The sequence below is a fragment of the Salvelinus fontinalis genome, chromosome 11 (genome assembly GCF_029448725.1).
Source record: "Salvelinus fontinalis isolate EN_2023a chromosome 11, ASM2944872v1, whole genome shotgun sequence".
Taxonomy (NCBI): Eukaryota; Metazoa; Chordata; class Actinopteri; order Salmoniformes; family Salmonidae; genus Salvelinus; species Salvelinus fontinalis.
In genome coordinates, this window is record NC_074675.1 from 57,204,517 (window position 1) to 57,232,431 (window position 27,915).

At 45.9% G+C, this 27,915-nt stretch overlaps 2 protein-coding genes across 2 annotated transcripts; one reads left to right on the forward strand and one right to left on the reverse strand.

Annotated features, from left to right (window-relative positions):
- Window positions 1-443: 443 nt before the first annotated feature.
- On the forward strand, window positions 444-4,644 carry LOC129864759 (steroid 17-alpha-hydroxylase/17,20 lyase-like). The gene is made up of 4 exons (XM_055937053.1): window positions 444-467; window positions 1,887-1,990; window positions 2,068-2,321; window positions 4,555-4,644. Exons 2-4 carry the CDS (start codon window positions 1,933-1,935, stop codon window positions 4,642-4,644), a joined length of 402 nt encoding a protein of 133 aa, XP_055793028.1. The 5' UTR covers window positions 444-467; window positions 1,887-1,932.
- LOC129865999 (cell surface glycoprotein 1-like) lies at window positions 3,051-26,029 on the reverse strand. The gene is made up of 5 exons (XM_055939131.1): window positions 25,631-26,029; window positions 23,652-23,942; window positions 20,505-20,666; window positions 14,094-14,295; window positions 3,051-13,135 (listed from the first exon to the last, which is right to left on the reverse strand). The coding sequence occupies exons 2-5, from the start codon at window positions 23,794-23,796 to the stop codon at window positions 10,981-10,983; spliced, it is 2,664 nt and encodes an 887-aa protein (XP_055795106.1). The 5' UTR covers window positions 23,797-23,942; window positions 25,631-26,029; the 3' UTR covers window positions 3,051-10,980.
- Window positions 26,030-27,915: the final 1,886 nt, after the last annotated feature.

The window sequence follows — 27,915 nt, forward strand, 5'->3', positions numbered from 1 at the left end:
TTATAGTCCCATCCCTCCTGACTCACAGCAGGTAACTAACACACCTGACCTACCTCACCTGTTATAGTCCCATCCCTCCTGACTCACAGCAGGTAACTAACACACCTGACCTACCTCAACTGTATAGTCCCCATCCCTCCTGACTCACAGCAGGTAACTAACACACCTGACCTACCTCACCTGTTATAGTCCCCATCCCTCCTGACTCACAGCAGGTAACTAACACACCTGACCTACCTCACCTGTTATAGTCCCATCCCTCCTGACTCACAGCAGGTAACTAACACACCTGACCTACCTCTCCTGTTATAGTCCCATCCTTCCTGACTCACAGCAGGTAACTAACCCACCTGACCTACCTCACCTGTTATAGTCCCATCACTCCTGACTCACAGCAGGTAACTAACACACCTGACCTACCTCACCTGTTATAGTCCCATACCTCACACCGCCCTGACTCACAGCAGGTAACTAACACACCTGACCTACCTCACCTGTTATAGTCCCATCCCTCCTGACTCACAGCAGGTAACTAACACACCTGACCTACCTCTCCTGTTATAGTCCCATCCCTCCTGACTCACAGCAGGTAACTAACACACCTGACCTACCTCAACTGTTATAGTCCCCATCCCTCCTGACTCACAGCAGGTAACTAACACACCTGACCTACCTCACCTGTTATAGTCCCATCCCTCCTGACTCACAGCAGGTAACTAACACACCTGACATACCTCACCTGTTATAGTCCCATCCCTCCTGACTCACAGCAGGTAACTAACACACCTGACTTACCTCACCTGTTATAGTCCCCATCCCTCCTGACTCACAGCAGGTAACTAACACACCTGACCTACCTCACCTGTTATAGTCCCCATCCCTCCTGACTCACAGCAGGTAACTAACCCACCTGACCTACCTCACCTGTTATAGTCCCATCCCTCCTGACTCACAGCAGGTAACTAACACACCTGACCTTTCTCACCTGTTATAGTCCCATCCCTCCTGACTCACAGCAGGTAACTAACCCACCTGACCTACCTCACCTGTTATAGTCCCCATCCCTCCTGACTCACAGCAGGTAACTAACACACCTGACCTACCTCACCTGTTATAGTCCCATCCCTCACACTGCCCTACTATACTATACTTCAACATACTACATCATACTACAGCATACTACAGTATACTACAGCATACTACATCATACTACAGCATACTACATCATACTACAGCATACTACAGCGTACTACAGTATACTTCAGCATACTACAGCATACTACAGTATACTACAGCATACCACAGCCTACTACAGCGTACTAAAGCATACTACAGCGTACTACAGTATACTTCAGCATACTACAGCATACTACAGCATACTACAGCATACTACAGCATACTACAGCATACTACAGCATACTACAGCATACTACAGCATACTAAAGCATACTAAAGCATACTAAAGTATACTACAGCATACTACAGCATACTACAGCATACTACAGCATACTACAGCATACTACAGCATACTACAGCATACTACAGCATACTACAGCATACTACAGCATACTACAGCATACTAAAGCATACTAAAGCATACTAAAGTATACTACAGCATACTACAGCATACCAAATCATACTACAGCATACTAAAGCATACTACAGCATACTACAGCATACTAAAGCATACTAAAGCATACTAAAGCATACTACAGCATACTACAGCGTACTACAGCGTACTACATCGTAGTAAAGCGTAGTAAAGCGTACTACATTATCAAACTTTCACATACAATAAAACGTATATTTTCGCATACCCTAAATGCCTACTATTTAGAGTTCAAGTTCAGGTATTTGGACATGGCCAGTCTCTCTGTCCTCCCCAGTATCGGCGGTCATTCCATCTGTAAGGGAAGCCGTGTACTGGTGAATATGTGGGCCATACACCACGACCCGGAACACTGGGACCAACCAGAGGACTTCAGACCAGGTGAGATCCTCACACACACACATACACACATACACACACAGTTGAAAATAACACACAACTCCCTTCTCCCTCCGCAGAGCGTTTCCTAGACGACAAAGGCCAGCGCTTCATTCCTTCCTGTTTCATGCCATTTGGGGCAGGGCCTCGGGTCTGCGTGGGCGAATCACTGGCCAGGCTGGAGCTGTTCCTGTTTGTGAGTGGTCTGCTGCAGAGGTTCAGCTTCAGCCCCGCCCCTGGGGATTCCCTACCCGACCTGGAGGGGCGCCTAGGGGTGGTGCTACAGCCACTCAGATACACCCTCACTGTTACACCTAGACCAGGCTGGGAGGGGGTGAGGGGGGAGAGGGAGGGGGAGACTGAGGGGGAGGGGAAGAGAGTGGGGAGGGGGTAGAAACTGGGGGGAGGGGGGGGAGACGGAGGGAGGGGAGGGGGAGTGGTGGAAGGTTTTAGGGGGAGGGGGGATTGACTGAGGTAGAGGGTTAGGGGGAGTGCTGGAAGGATTGAGGGGGAAGGGGACAGACTGAGGGGGAGGGACTGGGGGGCTTGGGAAGAGAGGGGGGAGGGGGTATAAACTGGGGGGAGGGACTGAGGGGGAGAGATTCTGAGGGGGAGGGGAGAGAGACTGAGGGGGAGCGATACTGAGAGGGAGGGACTGAGGGGGAGAGATACTGAGAGGGAGGGCCTGAGGGGGAGAGATACTGAGAGGGAAGGACTGAGGGGGAGAGATACTGAGAGGGAGGGGGAGACTGAGGGGGAGAGATACTGAGAGGGAGGGGGAGACTGAGGGGGAGAGATACTGAGAGGGAAGGACTGAGGGGGAGAGATACTGAGAGGGAAGGGGAGACTGAGGGGGAGAGATACTGAGAGGGAAGGACTGAGGGGGAGAGATACTGAGAGGGGGAGACTGAGGGGGAGAGATACTGAGAGGGAGAGACTGAGGGGGAGAGATACTGAGAGGGAGGGGGAGACTGAGGGGGAGAGGGGAGAGGGGGAGGGAGACAGAGACTGAGGGGAAGAGGGTGAGGGAGAGGGAGCATGCCATGCATCTGACTCTTGGTAATTCAATGTTTTAATTCAATGTTTTAATTCAATGTTTTAATTCAATGTTTTAAATGTCCATAATCAAACCAATAAATGATGATAACCTAATGAAATATATCTTTATGGTTCCATTTAACCATCACAGAGACTACTGATAGGAGTTAGTTTAGTATAGTTTAGATATTTATTATCAGGCAGACGTACAGTATATAGACAGGCTGATTTAGGACACAGACAGACACAGAGGGTTACTCTCTAATCAACAGATATCTATAGTAACAACTGGTCTGGGAGCAGACTGTAGTAACAACACCTCTGTTACACAAACCATACCACAGGAGTGGACCTTTAAATCCCAGATTGGCCGTTTAAATCCCAGATTGGCCGTTTAAATCTCAGACCGGCCCTTTAAATCCCAGACCGGCCCTTTAAATCACAGACCGGCACTTTAAATCCCAGACTGGCTCTTTAAATCCCAGACCAGCCCTTTAAATCCCACACGGGCCCTTTAAATCCCAGACTGGTTCTTTAAATTCCAGACCGGCCCTTTAAATCTCAGACCGGCCCTTTAAATCCCAGACCGGCCCTTTAAATCCCAGACTGGCTCTTTAAATCCCAGACCGGCTCTTTAAATCTCAGACCGGCCCTTTAAATCCCAGACTGGCTCTTTAAATCCCAGACCGGCCCTTTAAATCCCAGACCGGCACTTTAAATCCCAGACCGGCCCTTTAAATCCCAGACCGGCCCTTTAAATCCCAGACCGGCCCTTTAAATCCCAGACTGGCCCTTTAAATTCCAGACTGGCCCTTTAAATCCCAGACCGGCCCTTTAAATCCCAGACCGGCCCTTTAAATCCCAGACCGGCTCTTTAAATCCCAGACTGGCTCTTTAAATCCCAGACCGGCTCTTTAAATCCCAGACCGGCCCTTTAAATCCCAGACCGGCTCTTTAAATCCCAGACCGGCCCTTTAAGTGACTCTGAGAGGGAAATGTGGGACCGAATGTACTAGCTGGATGAGCCTGGTTCTTGACCGGTTCTGCTGTCTAGCTAACTGTTTGTATTCAATAGATCTGGGACCAGACTAGGACGAGGCTGGGATCTGTAAAAACCACAAGGACAGTTTCCATGGAGATATGATACTGTAAACTCCTGGGGAGCAACATCATATGTTGTAAACAACAAAAATAGCAACAAAATCAGAACGCCATATGATATTCAATAAGTCTCCGTTTTCCTCATGATCCGCTGTCATCGAGTCACATTCCCACAGTCTGGTAACAGAGGACATGCTGGGATCTGTAGTTCCTAAACGAACGCTCCCACAGTCTGGTAACAGAGGACATGCTGGGATCTGTAGTTCCTAAACGAACGCTCCCACAGTCTGGTAACAGAGGACATGCTGGGATCTGTAGTTCCTAAACGAACGCTCCCACAGTCTGGTAACAGAGGACATGCTGGGATCTGTAGTTCCTAAACGAACGCTCCCACAGTCTGGTAACTGAGGACATGCTGGGATCTGTAGTTCCTAAACGAACGCTCCCACAGTCTGGTAACAGAGGACATGCTGGGATCTGTAGTTCCTAAACGAACGCTCCCACAGTCTGGTAACTGAGGACATGCTGGGATCTGTAGTTCCTAAAAGAACGCTCCCACAGTCTGGTAACAGAGGACATGCTGGGATCTGTAGTTCCTAAAAGAACGCTCCCACAGTCTGGTAACAGAGGACATGCTGGGATCTGTAGTTCCTAAACAAACACTGCTACACTCTCTCCTAGAACTACAGTATGCCTGTGTGCTTGGGCATGTCTCTGGGTTTAAACTGTAGAGGAATGGACCAAATGGAAACCTAATCCCTATAGTGCACTACTTCTGACCAGAGGCCCTTAAGGCCAAGCCTAAAGTAGTGCACTATGAAGGGAATAGGGGGCCATTGGGAATGCAGATATAATGTATGTGAGTAGGGAGAATACTGCAACATGTAGGCAGAATACTGACTGACCGGCTGGCAGACTGGTTTACTGACTGACCGGCTGGCAGACTGGTATACTGACTGACCGGCTGGCAGACTGGCTTACTGACTGACTGGTTTACTGACTGGTTTACTGACTGACTGGTTTACTGACTGACTGGTTTACTGACTGACCGGCTGGCAGACTGGCTTACTGACTGACCGGCTGGCAGACTGGTTTACTGACTGACCGGCTGGCAGACTGGTTTACTGACTGACTGGTTTACTGACTGGTTTACTGACTGACTGGTTTACTGACTGACTGGCTGGCTGGCAGACTGCTTTACTGACTGACTGGCTGGTAGACTAATTTACTGACTGACTGGTTTACTGACTGACCGGCTGGCAGACTGGTTTACTGACTGACCGGCTGGCAGACTGGTTTACTGACTGACCGGCTGGCAGACTGGTTTACTGACTGACTGGCTGGTAGACTGGTTTACTGAGTGACTGGCAGGTAGACTGGTTCACTGACTGGCTGGTTTACTGACTGACTGGCTGGTAGACTTGTTTTTCTGACTGGCTGGGTTTCTGACTGACTGGTTTACTGACTGACTGATTGGTTTACTGACTGACTGGTTTACTGGTTGTTTTACTGACTGGCTAATTTACTGACTGGCTGGTTTACTGACTGACTGACTGGTTTACTGACTGACTGACTGCTTTACTGACTGACTGGTTTACTGGTTGTTTTACTGACTGGCTAATTTACTGACTGGCTGGATAGTTTACTGGCTGACTTTTTTTACTGACTGACTGCCTGACTGGCTGGTTTACTGGCTGTTTGACCTAGTGACGTCATGGGTGTTCTCTCAGTAAAACTCCCTCTGTTCCTCCATGGTAGAAAGATACAACTCTCCTTCTGTACAGAGCCTCTACAGCCAGACGGACACGAGCTAGAAGATCACAGCACCTTGTGTTTCTCCCGTATGTTAGCCATGTTGTTAAATGAGCACAGCACACTGTTAGGAAACAAGACTCAGGACTTAATGAACGGTGATCCTTAAATGTGACTTTTAACCGGCGTTAGGATTCTAAATGTCTTGTAGTGTATCCCATGGCTTGAGGGCAATGTGAGCTGTAGGTGCAGTTGAACACAGACACACTCTGGTTCTGAGTTCTTCTCTGCTGAACTGCAGCATCTGAAGGTCAAGCTGGCGAGAACGAGGTGCTCTGAAACACTCTGGATATAAAAATGTCTTCTGGTCCTGCAGAACTCTGGACTAGAATCAGTCATGTAGATTCTAGTGGTCAACAGAGTTCTAGAACATTCCTGTTGACCCTGGCAGTTCTAGAACATTCCTGTTGACCCTGGCAGTTCTAGAACATTCCTGTTGACCTTGTCAGTTCTAGAACATTCCTGTTGACCCTGTCCGTTCTAGAACATTCCTGTTGACCCTGTCAGTTCTAGAACATTCCTGTTGACCCTGTCCATTCTAGAACATTCCTGTGGATCCTGTCAGTTCTAGAACATTCCTGTTGACCCTGTCCATTCTAGAACATTCCTGTTGACCCTGTCAGTTCTAGAACATTCCTGTTGACCCTGTCAGTTCTAGAACATTCCTGTTGACCCTGTCCATTCTAGAACATTCCTGTTGACCCTGTCCGTTCTAGAACATTCCTGCTGACCCTGTCAGTTCTAGAACATTCCTGTTGACCTTGTCAGTTCTAGAACATTCCTGTTGACCCTGTCCGTTCTAGAACATTCCTGTTGACCCTGGCAGTTCTAGAACATTCCTGTTGACCCTGTTCATTCTAGAACATTCCTGTTGACCTTGTCCATTCTAGAACATTCCTGTTGACCCTGTCAGTTCTAGAACATTCCTGTTGACCCTGGCAGTTCTAGAACATTCCTGTGGATCCTGTCCGTTCTAGAACATTCCTGTTGACCCTGTCCATTCTAGAACATTCCTGTTGACCCTGTCAGTTCTAAAACATTCCTGTTGACCCTGGCAGTTCTAGAACATTCCTGTTGACCCTGTCCGTTCTAGAACATTCCTGTTGACCCTGTCAGTTCTAGAACATTCCTGTTGACCCTGGCAGTTCTAGAACATTCCTGTTGACCCTGTACGTTCTAGAACATTCCTGTTGACCCTGTCAGTTCTAGAACATTCCTGTTGACCCTGGCAGTTCTAGAACATTCCTGTTGACCCTGTACGTTCTAGAACATTCCTGTTGACCCTGTCAGTTCTAGAACATTCCTGTTGACCCTGGCAGTTCTAGAACATTCCTGTTGACCCTGTACGTTCTAGAACATTCCTGTTGACCCTGTCAGTTCTAAAACATTCCTGTTGACCCTGGCAGTTCTAGAACATTCCTGTTGACCCTGTCAGTTCTAGAACATTCCTGTTGACCCTGGCAGTTCTAGAACATTCCTGTGGATCCTGTCCGTTCTAGAACATTCCTGTTGACCCTGTCAGTTCTAGAACATTCCTGTTGACCCTGTCAGTTCTAGAACATTCCGGTGGATCCTGTCCGTTCTAGAACATTCCTGTGGATCCTGTCCGTTCTAGAACATTCCTGTGGACCCTGTCAGTTCTAGAACATTCCTGTGGATCCTGTCCGTTCTAAAACATGAACACTACTACAGTCAGATAGACACACTGACAAGATCCCTGTCTGGTCCGGTGGAGTCACACTGTCACACTACACTACCCAGAGTTCCACAGCAGGTTTAGTCACATGGTAGTCAGGTTATTGCCTTGCTATTGGCTGGTGTTATACACTGTTACTATGGTTACTATGAGAGAGACAGAGCTAGTGATGTTAACAGAACTACAGGCGGTGAAATGGTCGGTGTGTGTGTCCGGGGGACTGAGGGGACCATTGTGACACTGAGTTCAAACACAGGCCACATAACATGCATTGTTCTGATCTGACGCGAGAGAGACAGAGAGTTTGTCTTCTCTCCTCTCTTTGTGTTGTAGTGTCTCTGTAGTGTCTCTGTAGTGTCTCTGTAGTGTCTCTGTAGTGTCTCTGTAGTGTCTCTGTAGTGTCTCTGTAGTGTCTCTCTAGACCAGGTTGTGGTGTCTCTGTAGACCAGGTTGTAGTGTCTCTGTAGACCAGGTTGTAGTGTCTCTCTAGACCAGGTTGTAGTGTCTCTGTAGACCAGGTTGTAGTGTCTCTGTAGTGTCTCTGTAGACCAGGTTGTAGTGTCTCTCTAGACCAGGTTGTAGTGTCTTTTTAGACCAGGTTGTAGTGTCTCTCTAGACCAGGTTGTAGTGTCTCTCTAGACCAGGTTGTAGTGTCTCTGTAGACCAGGTTGTAGTGTCTCTGTAGTGTCTCTCTAGACCAGGTTGTAGTATCTCTGTAGACCAGGTTGTAGTGTCTCTCTAGACCAGGTTGTAGTGTCTCTCTAGACCAGGTTGTAGTGTCTCTCTAGACCAGGTTGTAGTGTCTCTCTAGACCAGGTTGTAGTGTCTCTCTAGACCAGGTTGTAGTGTCTCTGTAGTGTCTCTCTAGACCAGGTTGTAGTGTCTCTCTAGACCAGGTTGTAGTGTCTCTCTAGACCAGGTTGTAGTGTCTCTGTAGTGTCTCTCTAGACCAGGTTGTAGTGTCTCTGTAGACCAGGTTGTAGTGTCTCTGTAGACCAGGTTGTAGTGTCTCTCTAGACCAGGTTGTAGTGTCTCTCTAGACCAGGTTGTAGTGTCTCTCTAGACCAGGTTGTAGTGTCTCTCTAGACCAGGTTGTAGTGTCTCTGTAGACCAGGTTGTAGTGTCTCTGTAGTGTCTCTCTAGACCAGGTTGTAGTATCTCTGTAGACCAGGTTGTAGTGTCTCTCTAGACCAGGTTGTAGTGTCTCTCTAGACCAGGTTGTAGTGTCTCTCTAGACCAGGTTGTAGTGTCTCTGTAGTGTCTCTCTAGACCAGGTTGTAGTGTCTCTGTAGTGTCTCTCTAGACCAGGTTGTAGTGTCTCTGTAGTGTCTCTCTAGACCAGGTTGTAGTGTCTCTCTAGACCAGGTTGTAGTGTCTCTGTAGTGTCTCTCTAGACCAGGTTGTAGTGTCTCTGTAGACCAGGTTGTAGTGTCTCTCTAGTGTCTCTCTAGACCAGGTTGTAGTGTCTCTCTAGACCAGGTTGTAGTGTCTCTGTAGACCAGGTTGTAATGTCTCTCTAGACCAGGTTGTAGTGTCTCTCTAGACCAGGTTGTAGTGTCTCTCTAGACCAGGTTGTAGTATCTCTGTAGTGTCTCTCTAGACCAGGTTGTAGTGTCTCTCTAGACCAGGTTGTAATGTCTCTCTAGACCGGGTTGTAATGTCTTTCTAGACCAGGTTGTAGTGTCTCTGTAGACCAGGTTGTAGTATCTCTGTAGTGTCTCTCTAGACCAGGTTGTAGTGTCTCTGTAGACCAGGTTGTAGTGTCTCTCTAGACCAGGTTGTAATGTCTTTCTAGACCGGGTTGTAGTGTCTCTCTAGACCAGGTTCTAGTGTCTCTCTAGACCAGGTTGTAATGTCTCTCTAGACCAGGTTGTAATGTCTCTCTAGACCAGGTTGTAATGTCTTTCTAGACCGGGTTGTAAAGTAACAGATCTTTATCTCCAGGATAACTGAACCATTAACAACACTACGACCAGGTTAGATTAACAACACTACGACCAGGTTAGATTAACAACACTACGACCAGGTTAGATAAACAACACTACGACCAGATTAGATTAACAACACTACAACAGGTTATATTAACAACACTATGACCAGGTTAGATTAACAACACTACGACCAGGTTAGATTAACAACACTACAACAGGTTATATTAACAACACTATGACCAGGTTAGATTAACAACACTACGACCAGGTTAGATTAACAACACTACGACCAGGTTAGATTAACGACCAGGTTAGATTAACAACACTACGGCCAGGTTAGATTAACAACACTACGACCAGGTTAGATTAACAACACTACAACCAGGTTAGATTAACGACCAGGTTAGATTAACAACACTACGGCCAGGTTACATTAACAACACTACGACCAGGTTAGATTAACAACACTACAACCAGGTTAGATTAACGACCAGATTAGATTAACAACACTACAACCAGGTTAGATTAACAACACTACAACCAGGTTAGATTAACAACACTACGACCAGGTTAGATTAACGACCAGATTAGATTAACAACACTACAACCAGGTTAGATTAACAACACTACGACCAGGTTAGATTAACAACACTACAACCAGGTTAGATTAACGACCAGGTTATATTAACGACCAGGTTAGATTAACAACACTACAACCAGGTTAGATTAACAACACTGCAACCAGGTTAGATTAACAACACTACGACCAGGTTAGATTAACGACCAGATTAGATTAACAACACTACAACCAGGTTAGATTAACAACACTACGACCAGGTTAGATTAACAACACTACAACCAGGTTATATTAACGACCAGGTTAGATTAACAACACCACGACCAGGTTATATTAACGACCAGGTTAGATTAACAACACTATGACCAGGCACACACAGTCTCAAATGGAACCCTTTTCCACAGCTCCCTATGTGGGATCTGGTCAAAAGTAGTGCACTATGTCGGGGGTAGAGTATGCCTCTGATCAAAAGTAGTGCACTATGTAGGGGATAGGGGATAGGGGATAGAGTATGCCCCTGATCAAAAGTAGTCCACTATTTTATAGAGTACCATTTGTGTCAGACGCCAAAATAATCTGCCTCTGTGCTAAATCCCTCCACAGAACCAGTGAACCATCTTGACTGTATCTCCTGTAGCTCAGGACAGGAGCCTCATGTTGGGCCCTCCTGTGTCTGATCCACACATCAGAGCTATGTTCAGGATCCCCAGTGTTGTGGAACCTAATAAAACAGTTTTACAAAGTTGTTGTTGTGGGGGGTTTTTCCGTTCACTTGGACCCCCCCCCCCCCCGTTCAGGATGAAAATGGTTTAGTCCACTGACTCCGCTCAGCTGTCCATCACACGCTCTCCATGATGATCACCACAGAATCCTCCTCAGCCAACGGGGTGTCTCCTGGGGCGGGGCTACACAGGGTTAGTCCCTCCCCTGACCCCTGACCTCTAACCGGACAGTCCAGGCTGTCATGGAGCTCGCTCACCCCCTCCTCTCCTTCATCCCCCCCTCCTCCTCTCCTCCCTTCCCCCGCTTCCTCCTCTCTCTCCTCCTCTTCCTCCTCCTCCTCGTCTTCCTCAACCTGACAGCGACACACCTCGATGCCTGAGTCCCCGGTCAGACGACGGTGGCGGTATTGACTCTCATCAGCCCCAACTTCCTCCTGCTCTTCCTCCTCCTCCTCTCCCTCGCTCCTGTAGGTGTGGGGGACAAGCTGATACACGTCCACACAGGGGGAGAACAGGGTCTGCTTGGGGGGAGACTGGGTGGGCCTGGGGGAGACAGGGGGAGGAGAGGAGGAAGAGGGGGAGAAGGGGGGAGGAGAGGAGGGGGAGAAGGGGGGAGGAGAGGACAAGGGGAAGACAGGGGGAGGAGAGGAGGAAGAGGGGGAGAAGGGGGGAGGAGATGAGGGGGAGGGGGAGACAGGGGGAGGCGAGGACAAGGGGAAGACAGGGGGAGGAAAGCAGGAGGGAGAGACCGGAGCAGAGGGGGTAGGGTCTGGAGAGACCGGAGCAGAGGGGTTAGGAGCTGGAGAGACCGGGGCAGAGGGGGTAGGAGCTGGAGAGACCGGGGCAGAGGGGGTAAGGTCTGGAGAGACCGGGGCAGAGGGGGTAGGAGCTGGAGAGACCGGAGCAGAGGGGGTAGGGTCTGGAGAGACCGGAGCAGAGGGGGTAGGGTCTGGAGAGACCGGGGCAGAGGGGGTAGGAGCTGGAGAGACCGGGGCAGAGGGGGTAGGAGCTGGAGAGACCGGAGCAGAGGGGGTAGGGTCTGGAGAGACCGGAGCAGAGGGGGTAGGGTCTGGAGAGACCGGGGCAGAGGGGGTAGGAGCTGGAGAGACCGGGGCAGAGGGGGTAGGAGCTGGAGAGACCGGGGCAGAGGGGGTAGGAGCTGGAGAGACCGGGGCAGAGGGGGTAGGAGCTGGAGAGACCGGGGCAGAGGGGGTAGGAGCTGGAGAGACCGGGGCAGAGGGGGTAGGGTCTGGAGAGACCGGGGCAGAGGGGGTAGGGTCTGGAGAGACCGGGGCAGAGGGGGTAGGGTCTGGAGAGACCGGAGCAGAGGGGGTAGGAGCTGGAGAGACCGGGGCAGAGGGGGTAGGGTCTGGAGAGACCGGAGCAGAGGGGGTAGGGTCTGGAGAGACCGGGGCAGAGGGGGTAGGGTCTGGAGAGACCGGAGCAGAGGGGGTAGGGGCTGGAGAGAGCGGAGCAGAGAGGGTAGGAGCTGGAGAGGCTAGGGTTAGGGTAGGAGCTTGGGCAGGGGAGGGGTCAGCAGAGGTGGGGGTGGTAGGGGAGGGGTCAGCAGAGGTGGGGGTGGTAGGGGAGGGGTCAGCAGAGGTGGGGGTGGTAGGGGAGGGGTCAGCAGAGGTGGGAGTGGTAGGGGAGGGGACAGCAGAGGTGGGGGTGGGGGTAGGGTAAAGGAGAGAGGATGGTATGGGGGAGGGGTTGTGTGGAGAGGATGGTGTGGGGGAGGGGTTGTGTGGAGAGGATGGTGTGGGGGAGGGGCTGTGGGGAGAGGATGGTCTGTCGTGGCCTGGATTGGTTGAAGGACAAGCAGTCCCAGCTAGAGGGTGTTCTGTTGTCGTAGCAACAAGAGGGTGTTCTGTAGACGTGGGTGAGGTACGAGAAGAGAGAGGAGCTACATTACAGACATCTGTCTCCATAGTAACAGTTTCCATGGTAGCACCGGGAAAGTAGTGCACCTGTGCAGGTTCTGTAGATTGTTCGCTTAAGTTATTGTCGGCCTCTGAGGTTATAACAACACTAAACGCATCATCGGCAACAACACCCCTCCCGTTGCCGCCGGCAACATGCGCCTCTGTCTCTGAAGATACCGAGACGATCGTCTCCGAGGATGTTACCGTGGCAACTGTCTCCAGGACAACAGCAGCAGTGGTCTCTGCAGCGTATCGGGACAGTGTTGTGGGCGTGGAAGCGCGGCTTGTGTCGGTCTCGTAGGTGCTACAGGGAGAAGATGGACAGCAAGACTCACAGGAACAGCTGGAGCTGCAGGGTCAGAGGTCAGAACCACAATACCATCTTTACCACAGCTTCTATCACAAATATCTATATTACAACTTCTATCACAAATATCTGTATTACAGCTTCTATCACAAATATCTGTATTACAGCTTCTATCACAAATATCTGTATTACAGCTTCTATCACAAATATCTGTATAACAGCTTCTATCACAAATATCTTTACTACAGCTTCTATCACAAATATCTGTATTACCGCTTCTATCACAAATATCTGTATTACAGCTTCTATCACAAATATCTATATTACAGCTTCTATCACAAATATCTTTACCACAGCTTCTATCACAAATATTTGTATTACAGCTTCTATCACAAATATCTGTATTACAGCTTCTATCACAAATATCTGTATTACAGCTTCTATCACAAATATCTGTATTACAGCTTCTATCACAAATATCTGTATTACAGCTTCTATCACAAATATCTGTATTACAGCTTCTATCACAAATATCGGTATTACAGCTTCTATCACAAATATCTGTATTACAGCTTCTATCACAAATATCTGTATTACAGCTTCTATCACAAATATCTTTACAACAGCTTCTATCAAAAATATCTTTACTACAGCTTCTATCACAAATATCTGTATTACAGCTTCTATCACAAATATCTATATTACAGCTTCTATCACAAATATCTGTATTACAGCTTCTATCACAAATATCTGTATTACAGCTTCTATCACAAATATCTGTATTACAGCTTCTATCACAAATATCTGTATTACAGCTTATATCACAAATATCTGTATTACAGCTTCTATCACAAATATCTGTATTACAGAAAGGTGTTTCTTCCATCCTTTCTCATCTCAAACTCAAAGTGGCTTCTTTACATTGTCAAGTGTGTTTTATATCAATATTATTCAACCAACCAACCAATCACTCAGTGAGCCAGCCAATCAGTGTCCCCACCTGTTGTCAGAGCTGAAGGAGGACGGTGCAGCGCTGGCGCTGGTGCCTGGGTGGGGGTGTGATCCCGGGGGATGGTGGGGTGGCTGGGGGTAGCGAGCGGCACCCCCCTGGGCAGCGAACACAGTGCTGTAGGGAGGTGGGGGAGTGGAGGGCTGAGCTGCTACCTCTTCATAGGACGGGAGCTTCAGAGACGCCAGGAAACCTGGGGAGAGGAGAGAGAGTTATTAGTGGTGATTTATCAGGTCTAGGAGAGGAGAGGAGAGGAAAGGGGTTGGGAGAGGAGAGGAGAGGAGAGGAGAGGAGAGGAGAGTCTTATTGAGGTCTAACATGAAGGAGGGTTAGGCCAGTAGGATGTCGCTACATGATAGGACAGTAGGTTAGAGTTAGGCCAGTAGGATGTAGATCCATGATAGGCCAGTAGGTTAGAGTTAGGCCAGTATATTAGGGTTAGGCCAGTAGGATATAGATCCATGATAGGCCAGTATATTAGGGTTAGGCCTGTAGGATGTAGATCCATGATAGGCCAGTAGGTTAGAGTTAGGCCAGTATATTAGGGTTAGGCCAGTAGGATATAGATCCATGATAGGCCAGTAGGTTAGAGTTAGGCCAGTATATTAGGGTTAGGCCAGTAGGATATAGATCCATGATAGGCCAGTATATTAGGGTTAGGCCAGTAGGATGTAGATCCATGATAGGACAGTAGGTTAGAGTTAGGCCAGTATGTTAGGGTTAGGCCAGTAGGATATAGAACCATGATAGGCCAGTATATTAGGGTTAGGCCAGTAGGATATAGATCCATGATAGGCCAGTATATTAGGGTTAGGCCTGTAGGATGTAGATCCATGATAGGACAGTAGGTTAGAGTTAGGCCAGTATATTAGGGTTAGGCCTGTAGGATGTAGATCCATGATAGGACAGTAGGTTAGAGTTAGGCCAGTATATTAGGGTTAGGCCAGTAGGATATAGATCCATGATAGGACAGTAGGTTAGAGTTAGGCCAGCAGGATATAGATCCATGATAGGACAGTAGGATAGAGTTAGGCCAGTAGGATGTAGATCCATGGTAGGACAGTAGGTTAGAGTTAGGCCAGTATATTAGGGTTAGGTCAGTAGGATATAGATCCATGGTAGGACAGTAGGTTAGAGTTAGGCCAGTAGGATGTAGATCCATGATAGGACAGTAGGTTAGAGTTAGGCCAGTATATTAGGGTTAGGCCAGTAGGATATAGATCCATGATAGGACAGTAGGTTAGAGTTAGGCCAGTATATTAGGGTTAGGCCAGTAGGATATATATCCATGATAGGACAGTAGGTTAGAGTTAGGCCAGTATATTAGGGTTAGGCCAGTAGGATATAGATCCATGATAGGACAGTAGGTTAGAGTTAGGCCAGTGGGATATAGATCCATGATAGGACAGTAGGTTAGAGTTAGGCCAGTATATTAGGGTTAGGCCAGTAGGATATAGATCCATGATAGGACAGTAGATTAGAGTTAGGCCAGTATATTAGGGTTAGGCCAGTAGGATATAGATCCATGGTAGGACAGTAGGTTAGAGTTAGGCCAGTAGGATGTAGATCCGTGGTAGGACAGTAGGTTAGAGTTAGGCCAGTATATTAGGGCTAGGCCAGTAGGATATAGATCCATGATAGGACAGTAGGTTAGAGTTAGGCCAGTATATTAGGGTTAGGCCAGTAGGTTAGGGTTAGGCCAGTATATTAGGGTTAGGCCAGTAGGTTAGGGTTAGGCAAGTATATTAGGGTTAGGCCAGTATATTAGGGTTAGGCCAGTAGGTTAGGGTTAGGCCAGTAGGTTAGGGTTAGACCAGTAGGTTAGGGTTAGGCCAGTATATTAGGGTTAGGCCAGTATATTAGGGTTATGCCAGTAGGTTAGGGTTAGGCCAGTAGGATGTAGATCCATGGTAGGACAGTAGGTTAGAGTTAGGCCAGTAGGATGTAGATCCATGATAGGACAGTAGGTTAGAGTTAGGCCAGTATATTAGGGTTAGGCCAGTAGGATATAGATCCATGATAGGACAGTAGGTTAGAGTTAGGCCAGTATATGAGGGTTAGGCCAGTAGGATATAGATCCATGATAGGACAGTAGGTTAGAGTTAGGCCAGTATATTAGGGTTAGGCCAGTGGGATATAGATCCATGATAGGACATTAGGTTAGAGTTAGGCCAGTATATTAGGGTTAGGCCAGTAGGATATAGATCCATGATAGGACAGTAGGTTAGAGTTAGGCCAGTATATAGGGTTAGGCCAGTAGGATATAGATCCATGATAGGACAGTAGGTTAGAGTTAGGCCAGTAGGATGTAGATCCATGATAGGACAGTAGGTTAGAGTTCGGCCAGTAGGATATAGATCCATGGTAGGACAGTAGGTTAGAGTTAGCCCAGTATATTAGGGTTAGGCCAGTAGGATATAGATCCATGATAGGCCAGTATATTAGGGTTAGGCCAGTATATTAGGGTTAGGCCAGTAGGATATAGTTCCATGATAGGCCAGTAGGTTAGAGTTAGGCCAGTATATTAGGGTTAGGCCAGTAGGATATAGATCCATGATAGGCCAGTAGGTTATAATTAGGCCAGTATATTAGGGTTAGGCCAGTAGGATATAGATCCATGATAGGACAGTAGGTTAGAGTTAGGCCAGTATATTAGGGTTAGGCCAGTAGGATATAGATCCATGATAGGACAGTAGGTTAGAGTTAGGCCAGTATATTAGGGTTAGGCCAGTAGGATATAGATCCATGATAGGCCAGTATATTAGGGTTAGGCAAGTAGGATGTAGATCCATGATAGGACAGTAGGTTAGGGTTAGGCCAGTAGGTTAGAGTTAGGCCAGTATATTAGGGTTAGGCCAGTAGGATGTAGATCCATGATAGGCCAGTAGGTTAGAGTTAGGCCAGTATATTAGGGTTAGGCCAGTAGGATATAGATCCATGGTAGGACAGTAGGTTAGAGTTAGGCCAGTATATTAGGGTTAGGCCAGTAGGATATAGATCCATGATAGGACAGTAGGTTTGGGTTAGGCCAGTAGGATGTAGATCCATGATAGGACAGTAGGTTAGAGTTAGGCCAGTATATTAGGGTTAGGCCAGTAGGATATAGATCCATGGTAGGACAGTAGGTTCGGGTTAGGCCAGTAGGATGTAGATCCATGATAGGACAGTAGATTAGAGTTAGGCCAGTATATTAGGGTTAGGCCAGTAGGATGTAGTTCCATGATAGGCCAGTAGGTTAGAGTTAGGCCAGTATATTAGGGTTAGGCCAGTAGGATATAGATCCATGATAGGCCAGTAGGATAGGGTTAGGCCAGTATATTAGGGTTAGGCCAGTAGGATATAGATCCATGATAGGACAGTAGGTTCGGGTTAGGCCATTATATTAGGGTTAGGCCAGTAGGATATAGATCCATGATAGGCCAGTAGGTTAGAGTTAGGCCAGTAGGATGTAGATCCATGATAGGACAGTAGGTTAGAGTTAGGCCAGTATGTTAGGGTTAGGCCAGTAGGATATAGATCCATGATAGGCCAGTATATTAGGGTTAGGCCAGTAGGATATAGATCCATGATAGGCCAGTATATTAGGGTTAGGCCTGTAGGATGTAGATCCATGATAGGACAGTAGGTTAGAGTTAAGCCAGTATATTAGGGTTAGGCCTGTAGGATGTAGATCCATGATAGGACAGTAGGTTAGAGTTAGGCCAGCAGGATATAGATCCATGATAGGACAGTAGGATAGAGTTAGGCCAGTAGGATGTAGATCCATGGTAGGACAGTAGGTTAGAGTTAGGCCAGTATATTAGGGTTAGGCAAGTAGGATATAGATCCATGATAGGACAGTAGGTTAGAGTTAGGCCAGTATATTAGGGTTAGGCCAGTAGGATATAGATCCATGATAGGACAGTAGGTTAGAGTTAGGCCAGTATATTAGGGTTAGGCCAGTAGGATATAGATCCATGATAGGACAGTAGGTTAGAGTTAGGCCAGTGGGATATAGATCCATGATTGGACAGTAGGTTAGAGTTAGGCCAGTATATTAGGGTTAGGCCAGTAGGATATAGATCCATGATAGGACAGTAGATTAGAGTTAGGCCAGTATATTAGGGTTAGGCCAGTAGGATATAGATCCATGGTAGGACAGTAGGTTAGAGTTAGGCCAGTAGGATGTAGATCCGTGGTAGGACAGTAGGTTAGAGTTAGGCCAGTATATTAGGGTTAGGCCAGTAGAATATAGTTCCATGATAGGACAGTAGGTTAGAGTTAGGCCAGTATATTAGGGTTAGGCCAGTAGGTTAGGGTTAGGCCAGTATATTAGGGTTAGGCCAGTAGGTTAGGGTTAGGCAAGTATATTAGGGTTAGGCCAGTATATTAGGGTTAGGCCAGTAGGTTAGGGTTAGGCCAGTAGGTTAGGGTTAGACCAGTAGGTTAGGGTTAGGCCAGTATATTAGGGTTAGGCCAGTATATTAGGGTTAGGCCAGTAGGTTATGGTTAGGCCAGTAGGATGTAGATCCATGGTAGGACAGTAGGTTAGAGTTAGGCCAGTAGGATGTAGATCCATGATAGGACAGTAGGTTAGAGTTAGGCCAGTATATTAGGGTTAGGCCAGTAGGATATAGATCCATGATAGGACAGTAGGTTAGAGTTAGGCCAGTATATGAGGGTTAGGCCAGTAGGATATAGATCCATGATAGGACAGTAGGTTAGAGTTAGGCCAGTATATTAGGGTTAGGCCAGTGGGATATAGATCCATGATAGGACATTAGGTTAGAGTTAGGCCAGTATATTAGGGTTAGGCCAGTAGGATATAGATCCATGATAGGACAGTAGGTTAGAGTTAGGCCAGTATATTAGGGTTAGGCCAGTAGGATATAGATCCATGATAGGACAGTAGGTTAGAGTTAGGCCAGTAGGATGTAGATCCATGATAGGACAGTAGGTTAGAGTTAGGCCAGTAGGATATAGATCCATGGTAGGACAGTAGGTTAGAGTTAGCCCAGTATATTAGGGTTAGGCCAGTAGGATATAGATCCATGATAGGCCAGTATATTAGGGTTAGGCCAGTATATTAGGGTTAGGCCAGTAGGATATAGTTCCATGATAGGCCAGTAGGTTAGAGTTAGGCCAGTATATTAGGGTTAGGCCAGTAGGATATAGATCCATGATAGGCCAGTAGGTTAGAGTTAGGCCAGCATATTAGGATTAGGCCAGTAGGATATAGATCCATGATAGGACAGTAGGTTAGAGTTAGGCCAGTATATTAGGGTTAGGCCAGTAGGATATAGATCCATGATAGGACAGTAGGTTCGAGTTAGGCCAGTATATTAGGGTTAGGCCAGTAGGATATAGATCCATGATAGGCCAGTATATTAGGGTTAGGCCAGTAGGATGTAGATCCATGATAGGACAGTAGGTTAGGGTTAGGCCAGTAGGTTAGAGTTAGGCCAGTATATTAGGGTTAGGCCAGTAGGATGTAGATCCATGATAGGTCAGTAGGTTAGAGTTAGGCCAGTATATTAGGGTTAGGCCAGTAGGATATAGATCCATGGTAGGACAGTAGGTTAGAGTTAGGCCAGTATATTAGGGTTAGGCCAGTAGGATATAGATCCATGGTAGGACAGTAGGTTCGGGTTAGGCCAGTAGGATGCAGATCCATGATAGGACAGTAGATTAGAGTTAGGCCAGTATATTAGGGTTAGGCCAGTAGGATGTAGTTCCATGATAGGCCAGTAGGTTAGAGTTAGGCCAGTATATTAGGGTTAGGCCAGTAGGATATAGATCCATGATAGGCCAGTAGGATAGGGTTAGGCCAGTATATTAGGGTTAGGCCAGTAGGATATAGATCCATGATAGGCCAGTAGGTTAGAGTTAGGCCAGTATATTAGGGTTAGGCCAGTAGGATATAGATCCATGGTAGGACAGTAGGTTCGGGTTAGGCCAGTAGGATGTAGATCCATGATAGGCCAGTAGGATAGAGTTAGGCCAGTAGGATATAGATCAATGGTAGGACAGTAGGTTAGAGTTAGGCCAGTATATTAGGGTTAGGCCAGTAGGTTAGGGTTAGGCCAGTAGGATGCAGATCCATGATAGGGCAGTATATTAGGGTTAGGCCAGTAGGATATAGATCCATGATAGGACAGTAGGTTAGAGTTAGGCCAGTATATTAGGGTTAGGCCAGTAGGATATAGATCCATGATAGGACAGTAGGTTAGAGTTAGGCCAGTAGGATGTAGATCCATGATAGGCCAGTAGGATAGGGTTAGGCCAGTATATTAGGGTTAGGCCAGTAGGATGTAGCTCCATTGTAGGCCAGTAGGATACTCACTGAGGTCTAACATGGAGGAGGGGTAGGATGTAGCTCCATGGTAGGCCAGTATATTAGGGTTAGGCCAGTAGGCTACTCACTGAGGTCTAACATGGAGGAGGGGTAGGATGTAGCTCCATGGTAGGCCAGTAGGTTGATCTCTCTCTGTCTCTGCTGCTGTTGGACTCTGAGTTTAGCCCGGCGGTGTCGGTAAGCACAGCAACAACTGAACAGGATCAGAACTGTCCACAGCAGCCAGAACCCTGAATAATAACGAGAGAACCGGTTAGAACATACAGAACCCTGAAGAATACAGAGAGAACCGGTTAGAACATACAGAGCCCTGAAGAATACCGAGAGAACCGGTTAGAACATACAGAACCCTGAATAATACAGAGAGAACCGGTTAGAACACCTTACAGAACCATGAAGAATACAGAGAGAACCGGTTAAAACATACAGAACCCTGAATAATACAGAGAGAACCGGTTAGAACATACAGAACCCTGAATAATACAGAGAGAACCGGTTAGAACAACTTGCAAAACCATGAATAATACAGAGAGAACCGGTTAGAACATACAGAACCCTGAAGAGTACTGAGAGAACCAGTTAGTACATATAGAACCCTGAAGAATACAGAGAGAACCAGTTAGAACATACAGAACCCTGAAAAATACAGAGAGAACCGGTTAGAATACCATACAGAACCCTGAATAATACAGAGAGAACCGGATAGAACATACAGAACCCTGAAGATTACCGAGAGAACCGGTTGGAACATACAGAACCCTGAAAAATACAGAGAGAACCGGTTAGAACATACAGAACCCTGAAGAATACAGAGAACCGATTAGAACATCATACAGAACCCTGAATAATACAGAGAGAACCGGTTAGAATATCATACAGAACCCTGAATAATACAGAGAGAACCGGTTAGAACATCATACAGAACCCTGAATAATACAGAGAGAACCGGTTAGAACATCATACAGAACCCTAGTGTAGTAGTAAGTAGTATAGTAGCAGTACAGTAGCACCAGAGTTTATAGTAGTGTAGTAGTATGTTACCAGTACAGTAGTAGTATTGTAGGCCTTCAGTAGGCTAAATGAAACAGTGAAACTCCTCCCAGATCATCCTAATGCATCAATCATCACATATACTGTAGGCCTTCCGTAGTAGTACAGTAGGAGTACTGTAGTAGTAGTGTAGTATTACTGTAGTAGTACAGTAGTTGTGTTGTAGTAGCGGTGTAGTAGTACAGTAGTAGTGTTATAGTAGTGTTGTAGTAGTATTGTAGTAGTATTCTAGTAGAACAGTAGCAGTGGTGTAGTAGTGTAGTAGTAGCGGTGTAGTAGTAGTGTAGAAGTATTGCAGTAGTATTGTAGTAGTATTGTAGTAGTGTTGCAGTAGTATTGTAGTAGTGTTGTAGTAGTGGTATAGTAGTATTGTAGTAGTAATGTAGTAGCATTGTGGTAGTATTGTAGTAGTGTTGTAGTAGTGTTGTGGTAGTGTTGTAGTAGTGTTGTAGTGGTGTTGTAGTAGTATTGTAGTAGTACAGTAGTAGTGTTGTAGTAGTATTGTAGTAGTCGTGTAGTAGTATTGTAGTGGTGTTTTGGTAGTATTGTAGTAGTGTTGTAGTAGTGTTGTAGTAGTATTGTAGTAGTATTGTCGTAGTATTGTAGTGGTGTTGTGGTAGTGGTGTAGTGGTGTTGTAGTAGTACTGTAGTAGTACAGTAGTAGTGTTGTAGTAGTGTTGTAGCAGTATTGTAGTAGTATTGTTGTAGTATTGTAGTAGTATTGTAGTAGTATTGTAGTAGTGTTGGAGTAGTGTTGTAGTAGTATTGTAGTAGTATTGTCGTAGTATTGTAGTAGTGTTGTACTAGTATTGTAGTAGTGTTGTAGTAGTGTTGTGGTAGTATTGTAGTAGTGTTGTAGTAGTATTGTAGTAGTATTGTAGTAGTGTTGTAGTAGTAGTGTGGTAGTATTGTAGTAGTATTGTAGTAGTATTGTAGTAGTGTTGTAGTAGTAGTGTCGTGGTATTGTAGTAGTGTTGTAGTAGTATTGTAGTAGTGTTGTGGTAGTGTTGTAGAGGTGTTGTAGTAGTGTTGTAGTGGTGTTGTAGTGGTATAGTAGTAGTGTTGTAGTAGTATTGTAGTAGTGCTGTAGTAGTACAGTACTAGTACAGTAGTAGTACAGTAGTAGTGTTGTAGTAGTATTGTAGTAGTGTTGTAGTAGTATTGTAGTAGTGTTGTAGTAGTATTGTAGTAGTGTTGTAGTAGTACAGTAGTAGTACAGTAGTAGTACAGTAGTAGTGCTGTAGTAGTGTTGTAGTAGTGTTGTAGTAGTACAGTAGTAGTGTTGTAGTAGTATCGTAGTAGTAGTGTAGTAGTATTGTAGTGGTGTTTTAGTAGTATTGTAGTAGTGTTTTAGTAGTGTTGTAGTAGTATTGTAGTAGTATTGTCGTAGTATTGTAGTAGTGTTGTAGTAGTGGTGTAGTGGCATTGTAGTAGTACTGTAGTAGTACAGTAGTAGTGTTGTAGTAGTATTGTAGTAGTATTGTAGTAGTGTTGTAGTAGTATTGTAGTAGTATTGTAGTAGTATTGTAGTAGTATTGTAGTAGTGTTGTAGTAGTGTTGTAGTAGTGCTGTCGTAGTATTGTAGTAGTGTTGTAGTAGTATTGCAGTTGTGTTGTAGTAGTGTTGTGGTAGTATTATAGTAGTGTTGTAGTAGTATTGTGGTAGTATTGTAGTAGTGTTGTAGTAGTAATGTGGTAGTATTGTGGTAGTATTGTAGTAGTATTGTAGTAGTGTTGTAGTAGTAGTGTCGTAGTATTGTAGTAGTGTTGTAGTAGTATTGTCGTAGTGTTGTGGTAGTGTTGTGGTAGTGTTGTAGAGGTGTTTAGTAGTGTTGTAGTAGTGTTGTAGTGGTGTTGTAGTAGTATTGTAGTAGTGTTGTAGTAGTACAGTACTAGTACAGTAGTACTACAGTAGTAGTGTTGTAGTAGTATTGTAGTAGTGTTGTAGTAGTATTGTAGTAGTGTTGTAGTAGTATTGTAGTAGTGTTGTAGTAGTACAGTAGTAGTACAGTAGTAGTACAGTAGTAGTGCTGTAGTAGTGTTGTAGTAGTGTTGTAGTAGTACAGTAGTAGTGTTGTAGTATTATTGTAGTAGTGTTGTAGTAGTGTTATAGTAGTGTTGTAGTAGTACAGTAGTAGTGTTGTAGTAGTACTGTAGTTTACTCACACCACAGTTCATAGTAATAGGTGCAGCAGCCTGTCTCCCCACAGCAGTGTCCTGTCTCACAGAGGTATCCTCCGTTGGAGCTGGCCCCAGAGCAGTACCTGGGTCGACCCAGCAGGGGCAGGCTACCACTACTGTGGTACTCCATCACCCCTACACGCAGTACGGTCACAACCCCGGTCAGGCAACGCGGTCAGCGGCCCGGTCAGGCAACGTGGTCAGCGGTCCGGTCGACTGCAGCGGTCTGGTAGTGTCAGAGAGAGCGGTCCCGGTCATCTGGCAGGTCGGGGGAATCTGGACGAGGACAGAGTCAAAGGAGAGCTTTGTTTATTTACTGACAGAGGACACATCCCAAACGGAACCCTATTCCCTATATAGTGCACTACTTTAGACCAGAGCCCTATGGAACCCTATTCCCTATATAGTGCACTACTTTAGACCAGAGCTCTATTCCCTATATAGTGCACTACTTTAGACCAGAACCCTATTCCCTATATAGTGCACTACTTTAGACCAGAACCCTATTCCCTATATAGTGCACTACTTTAGACCAGAGCCCTATTCCCTATATAGTGCACTACTTTAGACCAGAACCCTATTCCCTATATAGTGCACTACTTTAGACCAGAACCCTATTCCCTATATAGTGCACTACTTTAGACCAGAGCCCTATAGAACCCTATTCCCTATATATAGTGCACTACTTTAGACCAGGACCCTTAGGGCTGACCATAGGGCTCTGGTCTAAAGTAGTGCACTATATAGGGAATAGGGATTGCATTTAGGACGAAGCCAAGAGGAACCAACCAACATCACTCACTGGCTGACACTATCACACAATGCTTCTATTTGACACACGCACACAAACACGCGCACACGCACACGCGCACGCGCACACGCACACGCACACGCACACACACACACACACACACACACACACACACACACACACACACACACACACACACACACCACACTGTTTCACTGTATCACTGTTTCCTTTAGCCTACTGATGGCCAAAAGTATAAGTGATGATTTACGCATTAGGAGGATCAAGACTTCTACAGACCCAATCTTAAGAGATGATGGTGGGGCCACACACACAAAACACTCATCCACACACACACAAAACACTCATCCACACACACACAAAACACTCATCCACACACACACACAAAACACACATACACACACACACAAAACACGCATCCACACACACACAAAACACGCATCCACACACACACAAAACACACATCCACACACACACACACAAAACACACATCCACACACACACAAAACACGCATCCACACACACACACACAAAACACACATCCACACACACACAAAACATGCATCCACACACACACAAAACACACATCCACACACACACAAAACACACTTCCACATACACAGTTATGGGATGTGCTCATTGTATATACTGTATAAATAACACAATGGAATAGATGGAGAGACAAAGATCCAATGATATTTGCTGCATTGCCACAATTTCACACTATACTGGCTGGCTGCACACACACACACACACAGAGAGAGAGAGAGAGAGAGAGAGAGAGAGAGAGAGAGAGAGAGAGAGAGAGAGAGAGAGAGACAGAGACAGAGAGAGAGAGAGAGAGAGAGAGAGAGAGAGAGAGAGAGAGAGAGAGAGAGAGAGAGAGAGACAGAGAGAGAGAGAGAGAGTGAGAGAGAGAGAGAGAGAGAGAGAGAGAGAGAGAGAGAGATCTGTTCATGCAGAAATAGGAAACAACCACAGTGTCCATAATAATAAACTCATAGACAAACAGAAGCATGTCAGTACCATAAGGTTTCAGCCTAAAGCCCGCTGCTGGCGCCTATACCTTATTAACTAATTCATATAGCTAGAGGTACATCCAGCCGCCTAGTCCTGCAAACCAGAGATTCAACATTTTATATAACACCAAACAGCCAAGGTTATAAAATGTACTTTTGAACGATTCACCCACCGGTTCATTGTCTAACTGCGAGGCACAAGGCCACGGCATCACTCAGGTTGGTGGAGAATCTAGAACCGATCCGCTGCCTCTCCGGTAGAAGTCTCCATCATCGCTCTCTCTCTCCGGCAGACTGGCCGCCATTGCCACCCGGTACCGTTCCGTTAACGATACTTCTCCACTAAAGTCCGCATCGGTAGGATACTCTTCTCATTCCCCGCACGGAAGAAAAACAACAACCGTCCACATAGAAAAACGGTACATCGATGCACACAAAAACAACAAATAAAATGTGTATTTCATGTTGCGATATAAATGAATATCAAACGATTTATTTTACTCGCACTGAACGCATTCAACTCTGATTGGCCCAGGGTGACAGCGGTTCAGCCAATCAGGGTTACCGTGGCAGTAAACTCAGACAAGTAGTTCGTTTTAGTCAACCTGGACTCAAGGGTAGACGTAACATAGTAAACGTAAATCGGTCTTACCTCCCTTTAATATGTATGTCACGTTTCATATGGTATGTATTCATTTGTGGATGTCCATCATCCATTATGTATGATATGTTAAGAATTGCAATTCGTACACTGTCAATCGATAAGGAATTTAATAGCCTATAGAACTGACAGTGCACGTTATATGATTAAACATGTTGGCTCTTGGGATGTTTAAAATATTTTCTTATATGGGCTCAAAATGTCATATACAGATTCAAAGACCAGTTCTAAGACCTTGACCTTGTGCTTACAAAATCAAATCAAACCAACATGTATTGGTCACATACACATGGTTAGCAGATGTTAATGCGAGTGTATAGCTAAATGCTTGTGATCTAGTTACGACAGTGCAGTAATAACCAACAAGTAATCTAACAATTCCCAACAACTACCTCATACACACAAATCTAAAGGGGCGAATGAGAATATGTACAGTTGAAGTCGGAAGTTTACATACACCTTAGCCAAATACATTTGAACTCATTTAATCCTAGTAAAAATTCCCTGTTTTAGGTCAGCTAGGATCAACACTTTATTTTAAGAATGTGAAATGTCAGAATAATAGTAGAGAGAATTTTTTATTTCAGCTTTTATTTCTTTCATCACATTCCCAGTGGGTCAGAAGTTTACATACACTCAATTAGCATTTGGTAGCATTGCCTTTAAATTGTTTAACTTGGGTCATTGAATTTTGGCCCATTCCTCCTGACAGAGCTGGTGTAACTGACTCAGGTTTGTAGGCGTCCTTGCTCGCACACGCTTTTTCAGTTCTGCCCACAAATTTTCTGTGGGATTGATGTCAGGGCTTTATGATGGTGTCACAAGCCGGCTCATAGCCTGTGACAACAATGAGGGGACACGCACAACAGGTATAGGCCAATTAAAAAGTGTTCTTTATTATAAACAAACTATTAACTTAAACCTAAGAAACAGGAATGAGGTGTGGAAGTATTATGATGTAAGGTGTATGTAAAGTGCATGGGTGCGTGAATAAGTGTGTGTGAACATGACTGAGTGAAAACTATGCAAAACTACAAAGGAACAAACAAATCATGAGCATACCTGGAGGAGCAGAGAGAGAGAGAGCGAGATGATAGTGAAGCAGTTTTATACCCTGAGCCCAGGTGGCTCCAATCACTAACGACCCTCCTCTGCCTGCAGGAGGAACTGCCCCGCAATGCAGAGGGCCGAACTGCCCCTGCAATGCAGAGGGCCTCCAATACCTTGACTTTGTTGTCCTTAAGCCATTTTGCCACAACTTTGGAAGTATGCTTGGGGTCATTGTCCATTTGGAAGACCCATTTGCGACCAAGCTTTAACTTCCTGACTGATGTCTTGAGATGTTACTTCAAACCATCCACATAATTTCCCTTCCTCATGATGCCATCTATTTTGTGAAGTGCACCAGTCCCTGCTGCAGCAAAGCATCCCACAACATGATGCTGACACCCCGTGCTTCACGGTTGGGATGGTGTTCTTCGGCTTGCAAGCCTCACCCTTTTTCCTCCAAACATAACGATGGTCATTATGGCCAAACAGTTCTATTTTTGTTTCATCAGACCGGAGGACATTTCTCCAAAAAGTAAGATCTTTGTCCCCATGTGCAGTTGCAAACCGTAGTCTGGCTTTTTTATGGCGGTTTTGGAGCAGTGGCTTCTTCCTTGCTGAGCGGCCTTTCAGGTTATGTCGATATAGGACTTGTTTTACTGTGGATATAGATACTTTTGTACCTGTTTCCTCCAACATCTTCACAAGGTCCTTTGCTGCTGATCTAGGATTGATTTGCGCTTTCCGCAC

Excerpts from the sequence above, each read along its gene's own strand:
- LOC129864759 (XM_055937053.1), top strand. The coding sequence starts at position 1,933 with ATGTGGGCCATACACCACGACCCGGAACACTGGGACCAACCAGAGGAC. Across the intron at positions 1,991-2,067 it reads ACCAGAGGACTTCAGACCAG|AGCGTTTCCTAGACGACAAA; the intron begins GTGAGATCCTCA and ends CTCCCTCCGCAG. Across the intron at positions 2,322-4,554 it reads CTAGACCAGGCTGGGAGGGG|TTCCTAAACGAACGCTCCCA; the intron begins GTGAGGGGGGAG and ends TGGGATCTGTAG.
- LOC129865999 (XM_055939131.1), bottom strand. The coding sequence starts at position 23,796 with ATGGAGTACCACAGTAGTGGTAGCCTGCCCCTGCTGGGTCGACCCAGG. Across the intron at positions 14,296-20,504 it reads CTCCTCCATGTTAGACCTCA|GTTTCCTGGCGTCTCTGAAG; the intron begins GTGAGTAGCCTA and ends TCCTCTCCCCAG. Across the intron at positions 13,136-14,093 it reads TCCTTCAGCTCTGACAACAG|CTCCAGCTGTTCCTGTGAGT; the intron begins GTGGGGACACTG and ends CTGACCCTGCAG.